At 48.1% G+C, this 20,186-nt stretch overlaps 1 protein-coding gene across 8 annotated transcripts in view; it reads left to right on the top strand.

Moving 5' to 3' along the window:
* The window catches only part of ERC1 (ELKS/RAB6-interacting/CAST family member 1), a 1,341,708-nt gene that overhangs the window by 500,645 nt on the left and 820,877 nt on the right, over positions 1-20,186 (top strand). For all 8 annotated transcript variants that reach the window (XR_011202236.1, XM_069228108.1, XM_069228104.1 and 5 more), the window contains one exon: positions 6,097-6,234. Coding sequence is in view for 7 of the 8 variants with exons in the window: in XM_069228108.1 (XP_069084209.1) it covers positions 6,097-6,234 (138 nt within the window). In the remaining variant the exon portion in view is untranslated. The remainder of the gene's footprint in view (positions 1-6,096; positions 6,235-20,186) is intronic.

The raw sequence follows: 20,186 nt of genomic DNA, 5'->3' as shown, positions 1-20,186 counted from the left end.
ATCGACAGATTTTTTATTTATGAATTATTGGGCACAGGAGGCTGACAACACAAGTAAAGCTATCTCTAGGCCAGACCTAAAATGCACACTGCAGAATCATACAATTGGCATATAATATCCAGAATGTGGACACTTTGAAAAGTACACCGTGCTTTCCTGGTCCTGCCCTGTAAGCTGCTTCTCTCTGAAGTCCATTAGCATCTTTTATGAAATGGTGCGATTGTTAAAGACGACCAGAATGCTTCGATTTCCAATACTACTAACCTTTGTTTGCCTGCATTTGGTTATCTGTAACATGGACATAAAGCAGTCAGTTAGTTGCCTTGATTTGTTTTTTCCTCCTTTTTGGTTAGTTTATGGAGCCGGGTGTAGGAGGCTGGCCTGGCTTAAAGTGGGTACCTTGTGGTACTTACTCCTTGTGTCCGGTCCAGTTATCCCTTATTAGTAGAATAGAGGTGTTTCTAGCAGCTTAGGTTGATAGAGGTAGCTATTGCTGAGCAGCTTAGGCTGAAATAGGAGACATGCAAAGCTCCTACTATACCACTTATATCATATAGCACTATATCATAAGAAAACACAATACTCAGAGTTACTAAAAATAAAGGTACTTTATTTTAGTGACAATATGCCAAAAGTATCTCCAGGGATACCCTCACTTAGGAGATAAGTATTATACACAAATTATATGTGCACAAACCAAAATCAGGTAACAGTTAGAAAAGTAGTGCAAACAATGTAGAATCACAATAGGATGCAATAGGTAGTAATAGGCCTAGGGGCAACACAAACCATATACTCCAAAAGTGGAATGCGAACCGCGAATGGACCCCAGGCCTATGGTAGGTTGTAGAAGGTCGCTGGGGCTGTGAGAAAACAGTAAGGGTGTCCAAAATACCCCACCCCAAGACCCTGAAAAGTAGGAGTAAAGTTACCCTACTACCCCATAAAGACAGTATAGTCGAGATAGGGGATTCTGCAAGAACAACAACTGCTACCAAAACACTGAAGACGGATTCCGGGACCTGAGGACCTGTAATGGAAGGGGACCAAGTCCAAGAGTCACACAAGTGTCCAGGGGGGGCAGGAGCCCACTAAACCCCGGATGAAGGTGCAAAAGGGCTGCCTCCAAGTGGAAAAAGACAAAGATTCTGCAACAACGGAAGGTGCCAGGAACTTCTCCTTTGGTCAGAAGATGTCCCACGGCGTGCTGGAGGATGCAGAGTTGTTTCCACGCAGATATACCTCAAACAAGCCTTGCTAGCTGCAAGAGTTGCGGTTGAGGATTTTGGGTGCTGCTGGGGCCCAGGAAGGACCAGGATGTCGCCCCTTGGAGGAGACAGAGGGGGCGTTCTGCAACTCAGAGAGCCCCCACAGAAGCAGGCAGCACCCGCAGAAGTACCGGAACAGGCACTTAGAAAATCTGAGGACAGTGGTCGACTCAAAGTCACAAAGGAGGGTCCCACGACGTTGGAGTCCAACTCAACGAGTTGGGCAATGCAGGACAGAGTGCTGGGGACCCAGGCTAGGCTGTGCACAAAGGAAGTCTTGGAAAAGTGCACAGAAGCCCGAGCAGCTGCAGATCACACAGTACACAGGATTACTGTCTGGCGTGGGGAGGCAAGGACTTACCTCCACCAAATTTGGACAGAAGGGCCACTGGACTGTGGGAGACACTTGGACCCAGCTCCTGTGTTCCAGGGACCATGCTTGTCAGGATGAGAGGGGACCCAGAGGACCGGTGATGCAGAAGTTTGGTGCCTGCTTTAGCAGGGGGAAGATTCCGTCGACCCACAGGAGATTTCTTCTTGGCTTCAAGTGCAGGGTGAAGGCAGACAGCCCTCAGAGCATGCACTACCAGGAAACAGTCGAGAAAGCCGTCAGGATGAGGCGCTACAATGTTGCTGGTAGTCGTCTTGCTACTTTGTTGCGGTTTTGCAGGCGTCCTGGAGCAGTCAGCAGTCGATCCTTGGCAGAAGTCGAATAGGGAAGTGCAGAAGGACTCTGGTGAGCTCTTGCATTCGTTATCTGAGGAATAGCCCAGAGGAGAGACCCTAAATAGCCCAGAAAGGAGGATTGGCTACTGAGAAAGGTAAGCACCTATCAGGAGGGGTCTCTGACATCACCTGCTGGCACTGGCCGCTCAGAGCTGTCCATTGTGCCCCAAAACCTCTGTATCCAAGATGGCAGAGGTCTGGGACGCACTGGAGGAGCTCTGGGCGCCTCCCCTGGGAGGTGCTGGTCAGGGGAGTGATCACTCCCCTTTTCTTTGTCCAGTTTCGTGCCAGAGCAGGGCTGGGGGATCCCTGGACCGGTGTAGACTGGCTTATGCAGAGAGGGCACATCAAAGCATTTCCAGAGGCTGGGGGAGGCTACTCATCCCCAGCCCTTTACACCTATTTCCAAAGGGAGAGGGTGTAACACCCTCTCTAAGAGGAAATTCTTTGTTCTGCCTTCCTGGGACCAGGCTCCCCTGGGGGGCAGAAACCCAGGCCCAGGCCCAGGCCTGAGGGGTTGGCAGCAGCTGCAGTGGAGACCCCGGAAAGCAAGTTTGGCAGTACACGGGTTCTGTGCTAGAGACCCGGGGATGCATGGAATTGTCCCCCCAATACCAGAATGGTATTGGGGGTGACAGTTCCATGATCCTAGACATGTTACATGGCCATGTTCGGAGTTACCATGGTGACGCTACATATAGGTATTGACCTATATGTAGTTCATGCGTGTAATGGTGTCCCGCACTCACAAAGTCCAGGGAATTTGCCCTGAACAATGTTGGAGCACCTTGGCTAGTGCCAGGGTGCCCACACACTAAGTAACTTGGCACCTAACCTTCACCAAGTGAGGATTAGACATATAGGTGACTTATAAGTTACTTATGTGCAGTGAAAATGGCTGTGAAATAACATGGATGTTATTTCACTCAGGCTGCAGTGGCAGTTCTGTGTAAGAATTGTCTGAGCTCCCTATGGGTGGCAAAAGAAATGCTGCAGCCCATAGGGATCTCCTGGAACCCCAATACCCTGGGTACCTAGGTACCATATAGAAGGGAATTATAAGGGTGTTCCAGTGTGCCAATGAGAATTGGTAAAATTAGTCACTAGCCTGCAGCGACCATTTAAAAGCAGAGAGAGCATAAACACTGAGGTTCTGGTTAGTAGAGCCTCAGTGATACAGTTAGGCACCACACAGGGGACACATACAGGGCATACATTATGAGCACTAGGATCCTGCCTGGCAGGATCCCAGTGACACATAGACAAAAACAAACATACATACAGTGAAAATGGGGGTAACATGCCAGGCAAGATGATACTTACCTACACCGGGTATTAATAGCCTTACTTACCACGTCCTGTCAGGCGTTAAACACTGTCAATTGCCCTTCCATTTTTTTACGCATCTGAGTACTGTAATTAACGGATGGCATTAAGTATTTAAATCACCATATGATTGTCATTACCTGCTAATAATGCACTGAGAAGGCAATAACAATGTCTGTAGTTGCTACTCGTAAGTTATTGATGCTGTCTTTTATTTCCTTGGTGCACCTTTATTTTGTCAAGTTTTAGGCCACCAGGAATATATGTTTATAAAATGGGGTTGAACCCCTAGATATTTGACCTTAATGGATTAAATACATCCATTATACCCCTGTTGGTTGTTTTGGAGCAGCTGCACAGTTATCTGTACACATGCAGTTGGCTTCAGATTTTCTGAGCTACTTGGTATTTCCTTGTTAAAAGGTTTAGCTCTACAGCTCAAGATGGTGGGATCCCCTTGTTGTTGGTCCTCTGGCTGCATTATGTGGCCTAAGTTATATAAAAGAAAGACTCTGATACATATGTTTGCTGTTGTTAACTTAAAGGATCTGAATCAACATCCCATATCTGTTTGGACAGCCGCAATGCTGCTTCAGTTTAGGAAAGAGCTGACGACTCACCACTTCAAACACCACCAGATCACAATGCAGTACCTATGTGCATCCCAGCTCCATCTCCCCTTACTCGTTGAGTTTGTTTTCCTTGGCCAGTGCAGTTCTCCATTGCCCTTTAGCTAGTTTTGCACAATAGAAATACCAAAGATATTCATATAATACTTTTTTTCCTTCACTTCTTCATTTGTTTTAATTTTTTATTTTAGATATTCTTTTGTGTTTCAACAATGTCTTCAGGTTACAGTAATTCAAACCCAATAGTACCTTTTCTTTGCACAAAAATAATATTTTCTTGTGATGTGCATTGAAGGATTTCACTACTTCTTTAAAGTACACTTGCCTGCTTTTGAACTCCTGTACTCCTCTATTAAAATCACTTGTAATGGCTAATTGTTTTTCACATTTCATATTTTTATTGTATGCAAATGGCCACCTTGTTAAGGCGGTGCTATGCTACTTTTTTTTTTATCAGATGTGTGCTTGCAATAATAAAATGAAGAAAATAAATTACCATCGAATCAGATTGCAGAAGGCCAGATCAATGCTCTCCAAAATGTGCAATTATTAATCAACAAGATGCTTTGAATTTTCTGGCAAAGTTTTTTGATGCTGCTAGCTGCTAAAGCACATTTTTCTGTGATAAAGATTTACTGTGATAATTTGTTCTGAATTGTATAAACTGCGAACATATTGTATACTGTTTTAGCTTGCATGTTTTATTAGGGCTTTATTGCCTGAATAAACGTGAATTTGAATCTGAAACTAAGTATGAAGAGCCATAGTATTCAAACACATTTTTATGAACTGTCCATTTTCGCAGCAACATTATTGTATGTAGACTGCAGTACATAAATTGACAAACACCAAATGTACAGAAATACATGTAAAACCTTATTGTAATGTCAGCTATTTTTTGATCATCCCTCAACTGCACATACGCCAGTCGTTCAGAAACATATCCCGAAAAGTATTATTTTAATGTCTAGTGCCTTTGTTATATCTTGTAATCTTGAGCTTCGTGGCGTTAAACTTAACTATATAATATATTCTGAGCACAGTTAGTAGCACAGGGAGTCAAAGTGTGGTTTTGTGAAGATGTATTTTTTTTTTTTTTTTTTTTTTAACATCTTGTGGCATAATCTTTTTGACTTGATGCTGTAAAGTGAGGCAGCATTCTTCATCCCCCATAAGAAACACGTTTGGAAACGAGCATTAAATATCTCAGTCAAAGTTTGCAGAAACAGAAGAAACTTTTTATATTGTTAATTAAAAAACCTCAAGGACCGAAACACCGACTGCTTAGTGTTTGCTGCAAGAGAAAGTAAAACTCTGCAATGCGCCTCGTCAAGCAACTTGTGACTTCTGACTTGTGTGCAATCTGCACCATCAAATGTTTGAATTACAACAATTAAGCAGGAGTTCAAGGTTGTAGTGTATCTCGAGCATTTAAGTAATTATGTAGTAAGAAGACTGGGGAAGCAAGAGCCCTATTGAAATGTTATTAGTCACCGTTTGTCAGCCTTAATTGTTCGTAGCTCTTAACTACTATATAACTTGTCACCTACTAATGATGTCACTCCTTACCTTGTTTCATTTTGTAACTCCGTGTACTACAAGTTTAACAGCCCAAAGCTAGCTCTGGACCTGTAGCCTTATTCTCCAGGCAAACGGAAACACTATACAGTACATTATTTGTTATGTTACAACAGAAGCAGTTTACCTGCAAGTTCCCAGACTAAACTTTATGTACGTATGTTTGTAGAATTGCTTTAAAACTCAGTAAGGGGTTGGATGAGGACGAAACCCAACATTCATACTCATGGAAAACGGTGAGGGAGAACACCAACTTTGAAACTTCAGAAAATCTTGTTTTATTCTTAATTTTGTTTGATTAATTTCGTGTTATGTAAATAAGTTGATGAACATATTGCAGATGTGCTAATTGTGAAAGAAATGTGTAGTTGATATGCTTATTTTTGTTAAGTTGAACCGTCTCTTAGCAAAATTAACAAAGTCAAGATGGCATAGTACAATAAGAATGACTCAATAGTGCACAGTTGCTGTCTATATTACAATTATCACACTAGTTTTTAAATTTGAGTAATTCTTGCGTTAGCTAATTTTATCTACACTGACTTATACACTTGTAATTTTATTTAAAGATTGAAAATCTCCAGGAACAATTAAGGGACAAAGAAAAGCAGTTAACCAATTTGAAGGAGCGAGTTAAATCTTTGCAGGCCGACACATCAAACACCGACACTGCCTTGACCACGCTAGAAGAAGCACTTGCTGAAAAAGTAAGTACTGTATATTAATTTGAAATACCAAAAGTAATGCATTTTCATCTTTTGAAAGTCTTTCTGCAACAGTGGAGAGATCAGGTTGCATAAAACTGATGCCAATACACAAATCGTGTACCACAAAGATGTTAATTTATCTCAGCATGACAGGGAACTTGAATTAGTCTTAGCCTCTGGTTATTAATTACTCGGGGTCTCATCCCAGTCCATTGTTTCTTTACCTGCCTTGCCACCTCTAACTGAAACCTGCCATATACAAATCCTTCTTTGTGCTGCTTTAATAAGAACAGTCCAGCACAAACCTGCCAGGCAATGTCCCATCTGAACCAGAAGACAGAGTGGTTTCAACCTTTTTAGGTCGAGCCTAGGCAGCACACATACGTGATCTCTCTACGTGATGTAATCTACTTCTTTGGGCTTTCTCCACGCCCATCACTTTCATTCGTTCCTTGGCCTGCCTTTTAAAATTCATTTGGTTTTTTAGGTAAATGCTTTAGATTTGTCACACCTTTAGGCTGTTTTGTTACTGCTTTGGAGACTGACCCTGTTACATGGATTATTGCACAATAGGTCATATAACTTAGTGTCTGCGTGTAGGAAGTTGGCTCTGTATGTACTATTTCAAAGTAAGAAATAGCATGTACAGAATCCAAGGGTTCCCCTGAGAGATAAGATAGTGGCAAAAAGAGATAATTCTAATGCTCTATTTTGTGGTAGTGTGGTCGAGCAGTTGGCTTATCAGAGGGTAGTGTTAAGCATTTGTTGTACACACATAGGCAATAAATGAGGAACACACACTCAAAGACAATTCCAGGCCAATAGGTTTTTTTTATAGAAAAATATATTTTCTTAGTTTATTTTAAGAACCACAGGTTCAAGATTTACAAACAATACTTTAAATGAAAGGTATTTTACTCAGGTATCTTAGGAACTTTGAATCATCACAATAGCATGTACAGTTTTGGCAAAAATGGCAATAAGCTATTTTAAAAATGGACACAGTGTAAAAATCAACAGTTCCTGGGGGAGGTAAGTATTTGTTAGGTTCACAGGTAAGTAAAGCACTTACAGGGATCAAAGTTGGGTCCAAGGTAGCCCACCGTTGGGGGTTCAAGGCAACCCCAAAGTTACCACACCAGCAGCTCAGGGCCGGTCAGGTGCAGAGGTCAAAGTGGTGCCCAAAACACATAGGCTTCAATGGAAATAGGGGTGCCCCGGTTCCAGTCTGCCAGCAGGTAAGTACCCGCGACTTCGGAGGGCACCATGGGGGGACACAAGCAGGCACAGAAAGTACACCCTCAGCGGCACAGGGGCGGCCGGGTGCAGAGTGCAAACAGGTGTCAGGTTTGCAATAGGATTCAATGGGAGACCCATGGGTCTCTTCAGCGATGCAGGCAGGCAAAGGGGGGCTCCTCGGGGTAGCCACCACCTGGGCTAGGAAGAGGTCCACCTGGGGGGGTCACTCCTGCACTAGAGTTCGGTTCCTTCAGGTCCTGGGGGCTGCGGGTGCAGTGTCTTTACCAGACGTCAGGTTCCTTAAAGCAGGCAGTCGCGGTCAGGGGGAGCCTCTCGATTCCCTCTGCAGGCGTCGCTGTGGAGGCTCAGGGGGGTCAACTCTGGCTACTCACGGGCTCGCAGTCGCCGGGGATTCCTCCCTGTAGAGTTAGTTTTCCGCAGGTCGAGCCAGGGGCGTCGGGTGCAGAGTGGAAAGTCTCACGCTTCTGGCGGGAAATGTGTGGTCTTTAAAAGTTGCTTCTTTGTTGCAAAGTTGCAATTCTGTGGAACAGTGCTGCTGTCCTCGGGAGTTTCTTGGTCCTTTTAGATGCAGGGTAGTCCTCTGAGGCTTCAGAGGTCGCTGGACCCTGGGAGACGCGTCGCTGTTGCAGTTTTTCTTGAAGTGGGGAGACAGGCCGGTAGGGCTGGGGCCAAAGCAGTTGGTGTCTCCGTCTTCTCTGCAGGGCTTCAGGGCAGCAATCCTTCTTCGTCTTCAGGTTGCAGGAATCTATCTTCCTAGGTTCTGGGGGCCCCTAAATACTCAATTTAGGGGGGTGTTTAGGTCTGGGAGGATAGTAGCCAATGGCTACTAGCCCTGAGGGTGGCTACACCCTCTTTGTGCCTCCTCCCGGTGGGGAGGGGGTCACATCCCTAATCCTATTGGGGGAATCCTCCATCTGCAAGATGGAGGATTTCTAAAAGTCAGTCACCTCAGCTCAGGACACCTTAGGGGCTGTCCTGACTGGGGAGTGACTCCTCCTTGTTTTTCTTGCCGCCAAAAGTGGGGGCAGTGGCCGGAGGGGTGGGCATCTCCACTAGCTCGGATGCCCTGTGGCGCTGTAACAAAGGGGGTGAGCCTCTGAGGCTCACCGCCAGGTGTTACAGTTCCTGCAGGGGGGGGGTGAGAAGCACCTCCACCCAGTACAGGCTTTGTTCCTGGCCACAGAGTGACAAAGGCACTCTCCCCAAGTGGCCAGCAACATGTCTGGTGTGTGGCAGGCTGGTAAAACTAGTCAGCCCACACTGGAAGTTGGGTATGTTTTCAGGGGGCATCTCTAAGATGCCCTCTGGGTGTATTTCACAATAAAATGTACACTGGCATCAGTGTGCATTTATTGTGCCGAGAAGTTTGATACCAAACTTCCCAGTTTTCAGTGTAGCCATTATGGAACTGTTCGTGCATGACAGACTCCCAGACCATATACTCTTATGGCTACCCTGCACTTACAATGTCTAAGGTTTTGCTTAGACACTGTAGGGGCATAGTGCTCATGCACCTATTCCCTCACCTGTGGTATAGTGCACCCTGCCTTAGGGCTGTAAGGCCTGCTAGAGGGGTGACTTACCTATGCCACAGGCAGTGTGAGGTTGGCATGGCACCCTGAGGGGAGTGCCATGTCGACTTAGTCATTTTCTCCCCACCAGCACACACAAGCTGGCAAGCAGTGTGTCTGTGCTGAGTGAGGGGTCCCTACGGTGGCATAAGCCATGCTGCAGCCCTTAGAGACCTTCCCTTGCATCAGGGCCCTTGGTACCAGATGTACCAGTTAGAAGGGACTTACCTGAATGCCTGGGTGTGCCAATTGTGGAGACAACGGTACAGTTTAGGGAAAGAACACTGGTGCTGGGGCCTGGTTAGCAGGCCTCAGCACACTTTCAAATCATAACTTGGCATCAGCAAAGGCAAAAAGTCAGGGGGTAACCATGCCAAGGAGGCATTTCCTTACACTGCGCACTACTTTTTTCTTTTGCCTTTCTGTTTCGCACTTGTGGCAGTATGTTGTTTTTTTTCCTCTGGCATCTCGTTGTTTCTTTGCGGTGTCCGCACCCGACAAGACTGTAAGCTGGAGGGGGATTCTTTTTTATTTATTTATATAGCACAAACTCAACCAGAATGCTGGAACGCTTTACATGAGTATGGGTTAAACTTGGAGCCCTGTTCCTAAATTCTTCCCAAGTTTAGCTGTTGAAAAATATACAAACTGGTACTTTTTAAATAGAAAAAACATAAGGGAAACCCTCAACACAGCTCTCTCCGGCACAGCAGGAAGGCCTGATACTACAATATTAACTGCACTTGGGAAACTCGCCCCATAATGCTTTGCAGGGCATTGCTTTTATAACACATTTTTGTCCATAACTCAGCGTGTGAGGGTTTTATGGCAATGGGACCACCACCAATGTTTTGCTCAGCAAGATGTGCTCTTTCTGGCAAGCTCATCTTCTGGGTCCCCGCACTAGGTGTTGGGGGGGGATCATAACCTTTCCCACCATTCAATGTATTTTCAAGCTCTCTTATGGCTTAAGCTTTTGCTTTATATCTGGGAGTAGTTTGTGTTCTAAGGGCCTTGTTTGTAATAATATCCTAGAAGGCCTACTATGCCTGAAAATGTGTAATGCACTGTGGGGGTGAATATATGGTTACACTGGAAGGTTCTCTGCCCTTCTCTTTTTGTGTGGTTATACACTGTAAGGGTTGACTATATGGTTACATGACCATGTTTTTTCCAAATGCTATTTTTATTGTGGTGCCTTCTAGGGGATAAAGGTTTATTGTGCTGCATGGCGAAATACTTAAAAGGTCCCAAAGGCGAGACCTGTTGGCTATTCCAGTGCTTGTTTAACCAAGCCACTGAGTGCCAGTTGGTTCCATTGACATAGGTATACCCATCAAACTGAGGAAAAAGAGAAAAGTGATGGGTTGGATGCATGAATTAATCTCTGTCACTAGTAGTTATTTACTTTGCGCTCCATACTAGCCGTTTTTGCCCACATGCCATGTCAGACATGAACCAGTGATATGCAATCAGCCTTCGTCCTGCTCATTGCTTGGTGTTGTCAAGTCGGAGTCAAAAAGCCATGATGAAATTAGGCGAAGCCCTTACCATATAGCGTCTTTTAAATGAGGTAAATGGTTTTAGATTTGATGCTTAATTAAATTGGAAGCCATCCAAAAGTGTTGGGGCTTGCAAAGTATGGTTGCTTGGACCTAGGGTTGTAAATGAAACTAGCACAGAGAAGACAATGCTGAGGGAATCTGCACTTTCCAGCGACTAGAAAAGGTCAAAGGTTGGTGCATAGAAACTGGGACTTATAACCAGGGTATTAGTTGTAATTACAAGTTTTTACAAGTTGGTTTCATATGGTCAAATTTAGGCAGACAGTACAACACTTTTTTTTAAAGAAATAGATGTCTTTGGAAGTTAGGTGCCACAGTTTGTATCCTGATTTCCCCCTTGAACAACTGACTATACAATCATGTGATAATCATATTAACTCATTGCTCCTCTTTTCCTTCAACTGGTATAGGAAGGAACTGCAAAAAGGCTACAAGCCGGTATCAGTTTTTTTTTTACCTAAAGAAAGAACATGGATGATATTGATTTGTTGTGGTCAAAAACATGATAGCCACTAGGTTTGCCGTTGATGTTAGTTTTAAGTTCTTTTTTTTTTATTAGCATTCAGTCAAAATAATTGACTTTGCATGCAGAAGTTAACAAGTATAAGAAATTCAGAGGGAGTTTAATTGAGAGAACAAAGGAAGGAAAGACCAAACAAATGTGTCTGTGGGGCTAGGTCTGGTTTGTGGATGCTATCTTATCTTGGAACAGGAGAAATATCTCTTCCCACTCCAGATTTTTTTGTCTTCCCTCTTTGGCCTGTTGTTGCAGCCAGGGTTTGCTGACGCTGTTTTTGGGCTCGGAAGCATTTTGAGGCCTACCTTTCTTCTATGAGACAGAATGAAAATTTCACTTGCAGTGTCACACTGGGTCATTATCAGAAATAGAATTTCTTTATCTTCAAGTGTTTCTCCCTCTGATGGATACTTTAACCATAGATTCCTTATCTTTAGAACACACTCGAAGGGGAGGAGCCAAAATGGCGGCCGGGATGGACACCTGATTTGCGTGCTCCGTCCCGGACTCGCTAAAAATATCCTGCAGGGCGCCCCCGTAACCCCATTGACACACTGGGGGATGTGGTCTGCCCTCGGCGGGCCGGTGCGTCCCGGAGGAGCTTAATGCCGGCCGGATTGGGGCCGATGGGATGGGGCCCGCCCGTGAGGCTGGGAGTCGCTGGCCGTGGCGCCTGGCCTGGCTTTGTCTGGTGCGGGGCGACTTCGAGCCGGCGTACCCGACCGTGCCCCCCCTGGCGGCGCTCGCTCCTGCTGAGGCTGCCGGACGGCCGGACTAACTGGGGAGCGGGAGAGGCCTCGCCCTCACCTCGCCGGTCGGGGCTCCCCCCCGGCTGCCCGGAACACGGGAGCGGCGCTCTGTGATCCTGCGGCGGGCAGAGGCGCCCGTAAAGGGTGGCGACGAGGGCCCAGGACTGCGACGACGCCTCGGACTTGACCGCGTCGTGGGAGGTCTCGCCCGCCGGAACGGCCGGGGGGGAGCAGGGCCCGCACCGGGCCAGCCCGAGACGCCTACTTGAGGACTGGTGAGGGCTGTGGCTTGCAGCCCGCGGCGGAGCCTGCGCGAAATTGAGGTGAGGGGGGGCCTTCCGGGGGGGGGGGGGCCGGCAGCTCCAAAATGGCGGCGCGCCATGCCCGTGTGTCTTCCCCCCCGTGCTGGTGGTGCTCCACTAGCGCTGTGCTAAATATGGGCCTCACTGACCTCGCCCCGACAGGCTGCTGTGGGACGGAGGAGGGCCCGGCCTGCGAACGGGAGGGCCAAGCACCGGGGGCCCGTTGCCTAGCCTCTGGGCAGAGGGCACTGGCTGCTTTCTGCTCCCCGGATCTCTGCTGGCGGCTGCTGGAGTGGATGCGGGCCCGCCCGGGGGACGGACACCCGCTCCCCCCCCATCGACTCGATTTGCTGAGCTCCCCTCTCTCCGCTTTCTGCTACGCCCCCTCCGGCTGTGCTGCTGCTGCCTGGCTCCGGCACTGCCCCTGGGGCAACCGGCATCCCAACTCAACGGGAAAGTGACTCAAATCCTGCAAGGGACGCATCACATAACTCCGTGGAGACCCAACGCTGAAACTGACGGGCGAGCTGACGGCCCCCACACCGGCCCGTGAGCAAACAGTTGTACGAACTAGCTACTCAACAGTTTAGAATAAGTTTCCTCCAGACTTTGCTAGTCAATGTTGAACCTGGAGTGTAAGGGAGCACACAACGCGCCAAGTACAAACGACAAAAGGGCAAACTGCCGAGAGGATAACGCCAAGTCGTGCGCAGCTGCACTCCACAAGGCACCTACTAAGCAGACACAATGGCGGGCAGGTCCAAAGCAGCCAAGAACTCATATCGCAACACTCTGGGAGCGACACCCAGCGATCAGCAGGCAAACCCGTCCCTACGGTCACTAGAAAATACTCTTATGACACACTCTGCACAGTTTGAGAAAGTACTACAGGTGATCATGGACGCTAAATCCTCACTGGAAAATAGGATAGACGCAGTCTCAAGACCTGAATCTCCTACGAGTGGATCCTCGCAAACTGTCGGAAAGAGTGAAATCGGCTGAAGAAGGGCTCTCCGAACTAACTCCCTTGGCTCAAGACAATCAAAAACAAATTCAGCGCCTAGATGCGGAGCTGAAAGTGCTCCGGAGAAGATCGGAGGAAATGGAGAGTAGGGCGCGTCGCAACAACGTTAGCTTCCTGGGGTTTCCTGAAAACATGCGGCAACCAGACTCTGAAATATCCCTGGAACAATGGCTAATCAAGGAAGTGTTAAATGGAGCTCCATCCAAGTTCTTCTCCGTGGAACGGGCGTACAGAATCCCGGGCAGGCCTCCGGCCCCGGGCCAACCGCCTAGACCACTGATTGCCAGATTCTTAAACTACAGGGCCCGAGATGCAATCTTGCAACAGTTCCGCAATAAAGGCCCACATAACTACGAGGACTCGATCATCAACGCATACCCGGACTTCACTCAGGAAGTGCAAAATCAACGTAACTCCTATGTTAAAATCAAGCAGCGATTGTGTGAACATAATATTAAATACGCTTTGTTGTTCCCTGCGAAACTGAGAGTAGTATCGGAGGACCGCACCCACATATTCACCTCTCCTGAGGACGCATGGACATGGCTGCATGCTAAGGGCCTCGCCTGCCCCCGGGAGGGCGCGGAAGCCGACGAGGAATGGCTAACATCTACCTCAAGGAAGCGGTCCAGGAAGCGTGTCAGGGGTCAACCCAATGACCAACAGGCAGCAGAGGAAAGAGCAAGAGTGTTGAAAGAGACTCCCCTATTAACGCAAGGCAACTTCGCAACTGAGTTGGGCACGGACTCTGACGCGGCCAGCTCCGACTCCACAATGGCAGGAGAGCTGAAGGGGCCGAAGGTCACCCCCAGATCCGCGGACGAACTTTAACCACACACAACTGCCCCACCTCCCCGCTGGCACTAACAGTGGTTGGGCCCCGGGGGCTCCGGGGCGGCGACGAGGGCTGGAGAGTGTGCACCCCCAGCAACGAGTATCTTTTGTACAAACTCATATCTAACTGTTTAAGTACGCTCGGGGAATGCCGTGGGGGGGGGGGGCGGACCTACACTCGGGGGGCGCCCAATGGTATCAGCAGACTGAGTCTGCGGAAAAGATGTGAGCCCCGCAAAAGAGCCACATCTGGTTGACAAGATAATACCACCACGGAAATCCAATCGGATACAGGTTTTTTCACATATTTATGGGTTAAGTAGTTTCACACAGGTTGTTAGTAGGGTTGGGGATCCATTTGGGGAGGTAGGGGTTAGTAAACTAGTAAAAATGCACGCGCCGGATTCACTCAAAACACAGGGAACACTGCTGCAAACGGCTCCCTTAATAAATAGCTCTGCTGGAGGGGCGGAGGCCAGGAAGGCCAAGCTAAAGGACAGGAACCCACGTACAGGCATATCTCATAAACCCATATGGCGCCTCACGTGAGAAGTAACATGAACCAGTATGTTATAGTAACATGGAATGTGAGGGGCTTAGGATCGCTGAGCAAACGATCCAGAGTGCACGCACGCCTTTGGCGACTGGGAGTACACATTGCTATCTTACAGGAGACTCACATGCTGGAAACAGACTTGTGGGAGCTACGCGCGAAATGGGGAGGCCAGCTGATAGGCACCACATACTCTGCTTTCGCGAGGGGAGTTTTGGTCTGGTTCGCAGGCGGTGTCCCATTTCTCCAAACGGCACACAAAATAGACCAGGGGGGCAAATACGTGGTAGTGGAAGGCCAGCTGGACGGTAGAGAGCTAGCTATAGTCGGTATATACACTCCAAATAGCGGGATTGCAGGTTTCGTGGGCACTCTCACGCCGTCACTATTGACAAATCCATCGGCTCCGGCCCTCTGGGGCGGTGACTTCAACAGCACACCAATGGTAACACTGGACAGATCCAATGATCAAGCGTACCCGACAGCAAAGAGGAAACCCCCAGGTCCCTTGCAGCTATGGGCTGGCGATATGAGACTATATGATATATGGCGTATGAGCCATCCGCAACAGAGGGAATACTCATTCTACTCAGCCCCACACAAAACCCACACCAGAATAGATATAATTTGGGGAACCCAGGACATAGGACCACTGGTCAGTGGGTCGGAGTACCTAGCGAAGACACTATCAGATCACGCACCACTGAGAGTAACACTGGACTGGGGTAGGACACGTCAGGCGATCCCTACATGGCGATTGCAAGTGGAAGCTTTACAAGACCAGGCATTCGCTGAAACACTGAAATCCACATTAAGCCAGTACTGGGAAACAAATGCCTTAACCGCAAACTCACGGGCGACAGAGTGGGATGCCCACAAAGCGGTAGTACGCGGGCAATGCATATCCTCCACGTGGGGAGTAAGACGCACCCTGCAAGCGGAAATCGGCAAACTAGAAAAGGAGCTCAGAGCGGCAGAAATAGCAGTAGCGCGTAAGGAAATCCCCCACACAGTGCTAAAAGAAGTGCGCTCAAAATATAACGAAGCAGGCAGCAAACTCCGCTGCCACGACTATAATTATCATTTAATGCGACTGCAAACAGAAGGGGATAGATCGGGTAGAATGCTGGCGTGGCTGTTGCAGGAGGATAGACAGCAATCCCCCATCAGGGCTATACCTGTTGACGCACATGTCATGGCCACTACACAAGCCGAGATAAACAAAACGTTTAGAGAATATTACTCAAATTTATATACCAAATGCACCTCACAGCAACTCGAGTCCTTTCTCGAGGGCTCTCTCTTGCCGCAGTTATCTCACACCGATAGGGAATCCCTCGAAGCTCCCATGACAGCGGGAGAAATAGATCTAGCTCTAGCGCAGATGCCCAGGAACAAAGCGCCTGGTATAGATGGCCTCCCGTTGGAGTATTACACTACCTACTCGTCTCACTTGACGCCACACCTGCTGAAGGTGTTCGAAGAAGCGTGGACCAATTAATGCCTGCCCATATCCCAGAGAGAAGCCATGATATTGATGCTCCCCAAACAGGGCTGTGACCCCATAGATGTCAAATCTTACAGACCACTATCGCTCTTAAACTTAGACTGCAAAATACTGGGCAAAATACTGGCAAATAGACTAGCCACCATCATACACACCCTAATACATGACGACCAAAATGGTTTCATACCAAAGCGGAAAACCTTCTTGAACATCCGTAGATTATTGAGCATAATGAGTGACACTCCCCTGGAAGCATATGACGAAATGGTGTTATCGCTGGATATCGAAAAGGCGTTTGATACGCTAGAGTGGGACTTCCTCCTGGCCACAATGCGACGAATGGGAATTGGCCCCAATTACACACGCTGGGTCCGGACATTGTACTCTGACCCACAAGCCAGGGTGAAGACGGGCGGAGTGATCTCCGACAGCTTTCCAATCTCCAGGGGCACAAGACAAGGCTGCCCCCTCTCCCAGCTATTATTCGCTATCGCAATGGAACCATTAGCGGCAAGAGTATGCTCTATGGAACATAGCTGGGGAATAGTCAGGAATGGGATCCACCATGCAATCTCGCTATATGCAGACGATGCTTTAATATACATTCGGAAAGGCAACGCAGTGATACCCTCAGTAATGTCATTACTGGCTGAGTTTGGAGACCTGTCAGGTCTAGTGGTAAACTGGGAAAAGTCGTGTGCGTTCCCGCTAGCAAGGTGGACACCTGAAAGACAGGGGGCCGCCCCGCCGGGGCGCCTGAAATGGTGCTTCGATACGTTCAAATACCTCGGGGTAAATATATATCATAACACAGAAGATCTCAGAGATGGGAACATGGGGAGAGCGCTGGCCTCTATAAAAGGCTCGCTGCGATTCTGGAACAAGCTACCGTTATCGCCCCCAGGGAAGGTGGCGATCGCGAACATGCTAATATTAGCCAGGCTGTTATATTATTTTGCGACCTTGCCGATTATCATCCCCAAAATATTTTGGGTAATTTGAATACAGCGTTGCTACAACTCATATGGGGCGGGGGCAGAGCGCGAGTGCCACTGTCCACTCTGCAACGACCAGTAGACGCGGGCGGCCTGGGAGCCTCTAACTTCGAACGCTATTACGCAGCTGCACAGCTGCAGTGGGTACAGAATTGGATCCACAGTCTGCCGCTGGCAGAGTCCGTGCGGCTGGAGTCCTGGTTAAAAGGGACTCCTCTGCTGTCGTGGCTGACAATCAAACACCCCAAAGGTAAGTCTGTTAACCCACCGCTAGCAGTGGCGCACGCATGCTGGGTGAAATATGTTCAGAGGGGGAGCAATACGCTCCCCTACTCCCCGTACATCCCGCTGGACCACCTCCCGGGGTGGACTGAGGCCGGTACGTACTCACCGACTGCGTGGACAGAGGCAGGCGTATAGACAGTGGGCGACTGCTTTGAAGACGGTAAGCTAATGTCATTCGAAGCCATACGAGCTCTCACCGTAGTGAACCCTGGTCAATTCCTGGCATATCACGCCATATGCCATGCGATTAAAAAAAACTTGAGGGGCAGGCCTCCTTGAACCAGAGTCCTCTCCTATAATACATCACATATTACAATATGATGCTCAAATAAAAGTAGCATCGAGCCTGTACAAAATCCTTAACAAGCCCTCCGAGCCGCACATGGAGCGGGCTTGGAGAGGTGGAACACCGTGCTCCCCGATCCGATCCCACAAGCAGTATGGCCGAAATCTCTGTATCATGCCCAAGGTGTGTCAAGGAACCCCAGATTTCGGTATACCCAGTTCAACTACACACATCAAACGTATTTGTCCCCAGCCAGGATAAAGCGAATGTTCCCCGACTCGGAGCCGACATGCTCTAGATGCAAAGCGCCTTCAGCACACTTCTACCATGTGGCCTGGGATTGCCCTAACATACAAAAAGCATGGATGGAGGTGGTACAGTGGGTTTCGGAACTGACTGGCCTTGTGTTGGCAGTGGACCCTAAGTCCTGCCTGCTGGGGCTTAGGGTAAGACCCAAAAAACAAAGACACCTGCACAAATTTGTGGACCTAGCCTGCTTGATGTATAAAAGACTGATAGCAATGCACTGGAAAGCGCCCAAAGCACCCGATCAGAATTCCTGGCATACCCTCACATTACGCTGGGCCCGTACAGAGTACCAGGTACTAAAGAAGCTGGCGCGAGAGGATCAACAACACACAGGGTGCGTCGCCTGGGAAACATTGATAGCCAAACTTGAGGCCAAAAACGACGATAAGCCCCCATGAACTGGGGCATACATAGAATAAACACGCACATCACAACTCCGCCCATATATCCCCCTACCGGAGCTCAACCCAACATGCGGTTCGCTATTAATGACAAGACTCGGACACCCCCTCGCACCGACAGCTGGCCTGCTCACTAGCTTGAGTATTTTAAACAACACATAGGGTAAATACTCAGGCGTCGCCACTACTCCCCGCAATCAAGCACATGCAAGGCCACTACTAGGCGACACTTGGGTCAGACTGAGCAGTGAACTGACCACCCTAGTCGCGCGCGCCCCCTCAGTCACTCAACACACGCTAAAGCTACCATCCATCGCAGCAGGGAAGGATACTGAATGTTATGTAGTGTTCCGAGACGTGCTCAAGTTGTGTTTTTTTTTTTTTTTTTTTTGTATGTATCCTATGCAGATAAATGGGATCCTGCTGTAGACAAATGTATAGCTTGCAATATGTATCTGAAATATAAAACCAATAAAAAAAAATAAAAAAAATCTTTAGAACACACTCCAAGCACCAGATTGGATCTGAATGATTTAACACTTCTCCCATTAACCTTCCCGTTGACCTTGTGCAGATCTCCTTTCACCTCGTTCTGCCCCAGAAGTAACAGAGCAGAGCCGCATATAGGCGCCAGTCCTGCATGCTGATGTTGGTTCCTTTCTTTCCACGCCTTTGCACTTAGATCTCCGCTCCCTTTTTGTCAGTTGACAAATTACTTCCAAAATACTTTTCAAGTGTGGAAGACAACAATATGCCAGGGTTCAAACTGAGGACATGACTATTGGAAATATGCTGAACTACATGAAGTGTGCCTTTGGTGTTTGGGCTCCAGGAAGTGTGAAGAATGTGCCCTTCTAAACCCAAAAGTGATCCGAGACTGTAAAGCAAAGCTGTACATCGCTGATTACCGAAGAAGTCCTTGAGCTCCCAAAAAACTCACTCATGCTACAAATCTAGGGTACTGCCTCATTCCTGCTCTCGAGGCTGATCCTACAGCAGGTCCTTTTAACGGTTGAGGTCATCCGGTAAGTCTAAATTAAAGAAGAAGCACAAGGTGGACTCAACTCCATCCCACCACTCTGTCCAAAGAGAAGTCAGGAGTGTGTCTACCGATCTCACTTCCATTGCGGAGCTGATTCCTTAACTGGACCAGTTTCCTCTGAATTCAATGGGCCATTGGTGGCGCTGCAGCAGGTCGAGGCCTTTAAGGAGGCTATGCCGCACATTTTTGGCACTCTTCTGGCATGCCTTCAGACCCCAAGGATCTTCTGGAAACTTCACTCTGCTTAGGGGCAGCTTATCTGTCCCTGGTGTCATCTGTGCCCTTCAAACTCGCCTTTGGTTCTGCACTGACTTCTGTGCCCACTTTCATTCCGACTCCGAGATCTGCACCAGTTCCTTCTCCGCTGATGACATCTCAGACATCAAGCCTCTGTTGATTCCGATGTCTGACCTCTAGCCATATGTACTTCAGTCCTGACCGAGGATGTGTCTTGACTAAACTCCAGCAAGTCCAGTCCGGGTACCCCCGGATTCAGACATTACACTTCCTCTTCTACAAGGCATACCACAGAGGAGGCTTCATCACTGTTTTTCGCTCAGATTCTGATCAACCTGATAATGGCAATGGTGATGATGGGGATGATTTATTGCCCCACAATGATGGTGATGCTATTTATATGGACTTGCAGGAGGGCAGTGGGCTGGGCACCTCCCCTGACACAGGGTGTATTTGGCTTCTTAGATCCCCAGTGGAAGAGAGTGCATCGTTTGCTGTGGTGATTAGACTTGCAG

Source organism: Pleurodeles waltl, chromosome 4_1, assembly GCF_031143425.1.
Source record: "Pleurodeles waltl isolate 20211129_DDA chromosome 4_1, aPleWal1.hap1.20221129, whole genome shotgun sequence".
NCBI classification, from domain to species: domain Eukaryota; kingdom Metazoa; phylum Chordata; class Amphibia; order Caudata; family Salamandridae; genus Pleurodeles; species Pleurodeles waltl.
Note: the sequence above shows the minus strand (reverse complement) of the source record. Positions and strands in the feature narration are given on the sequence as shown.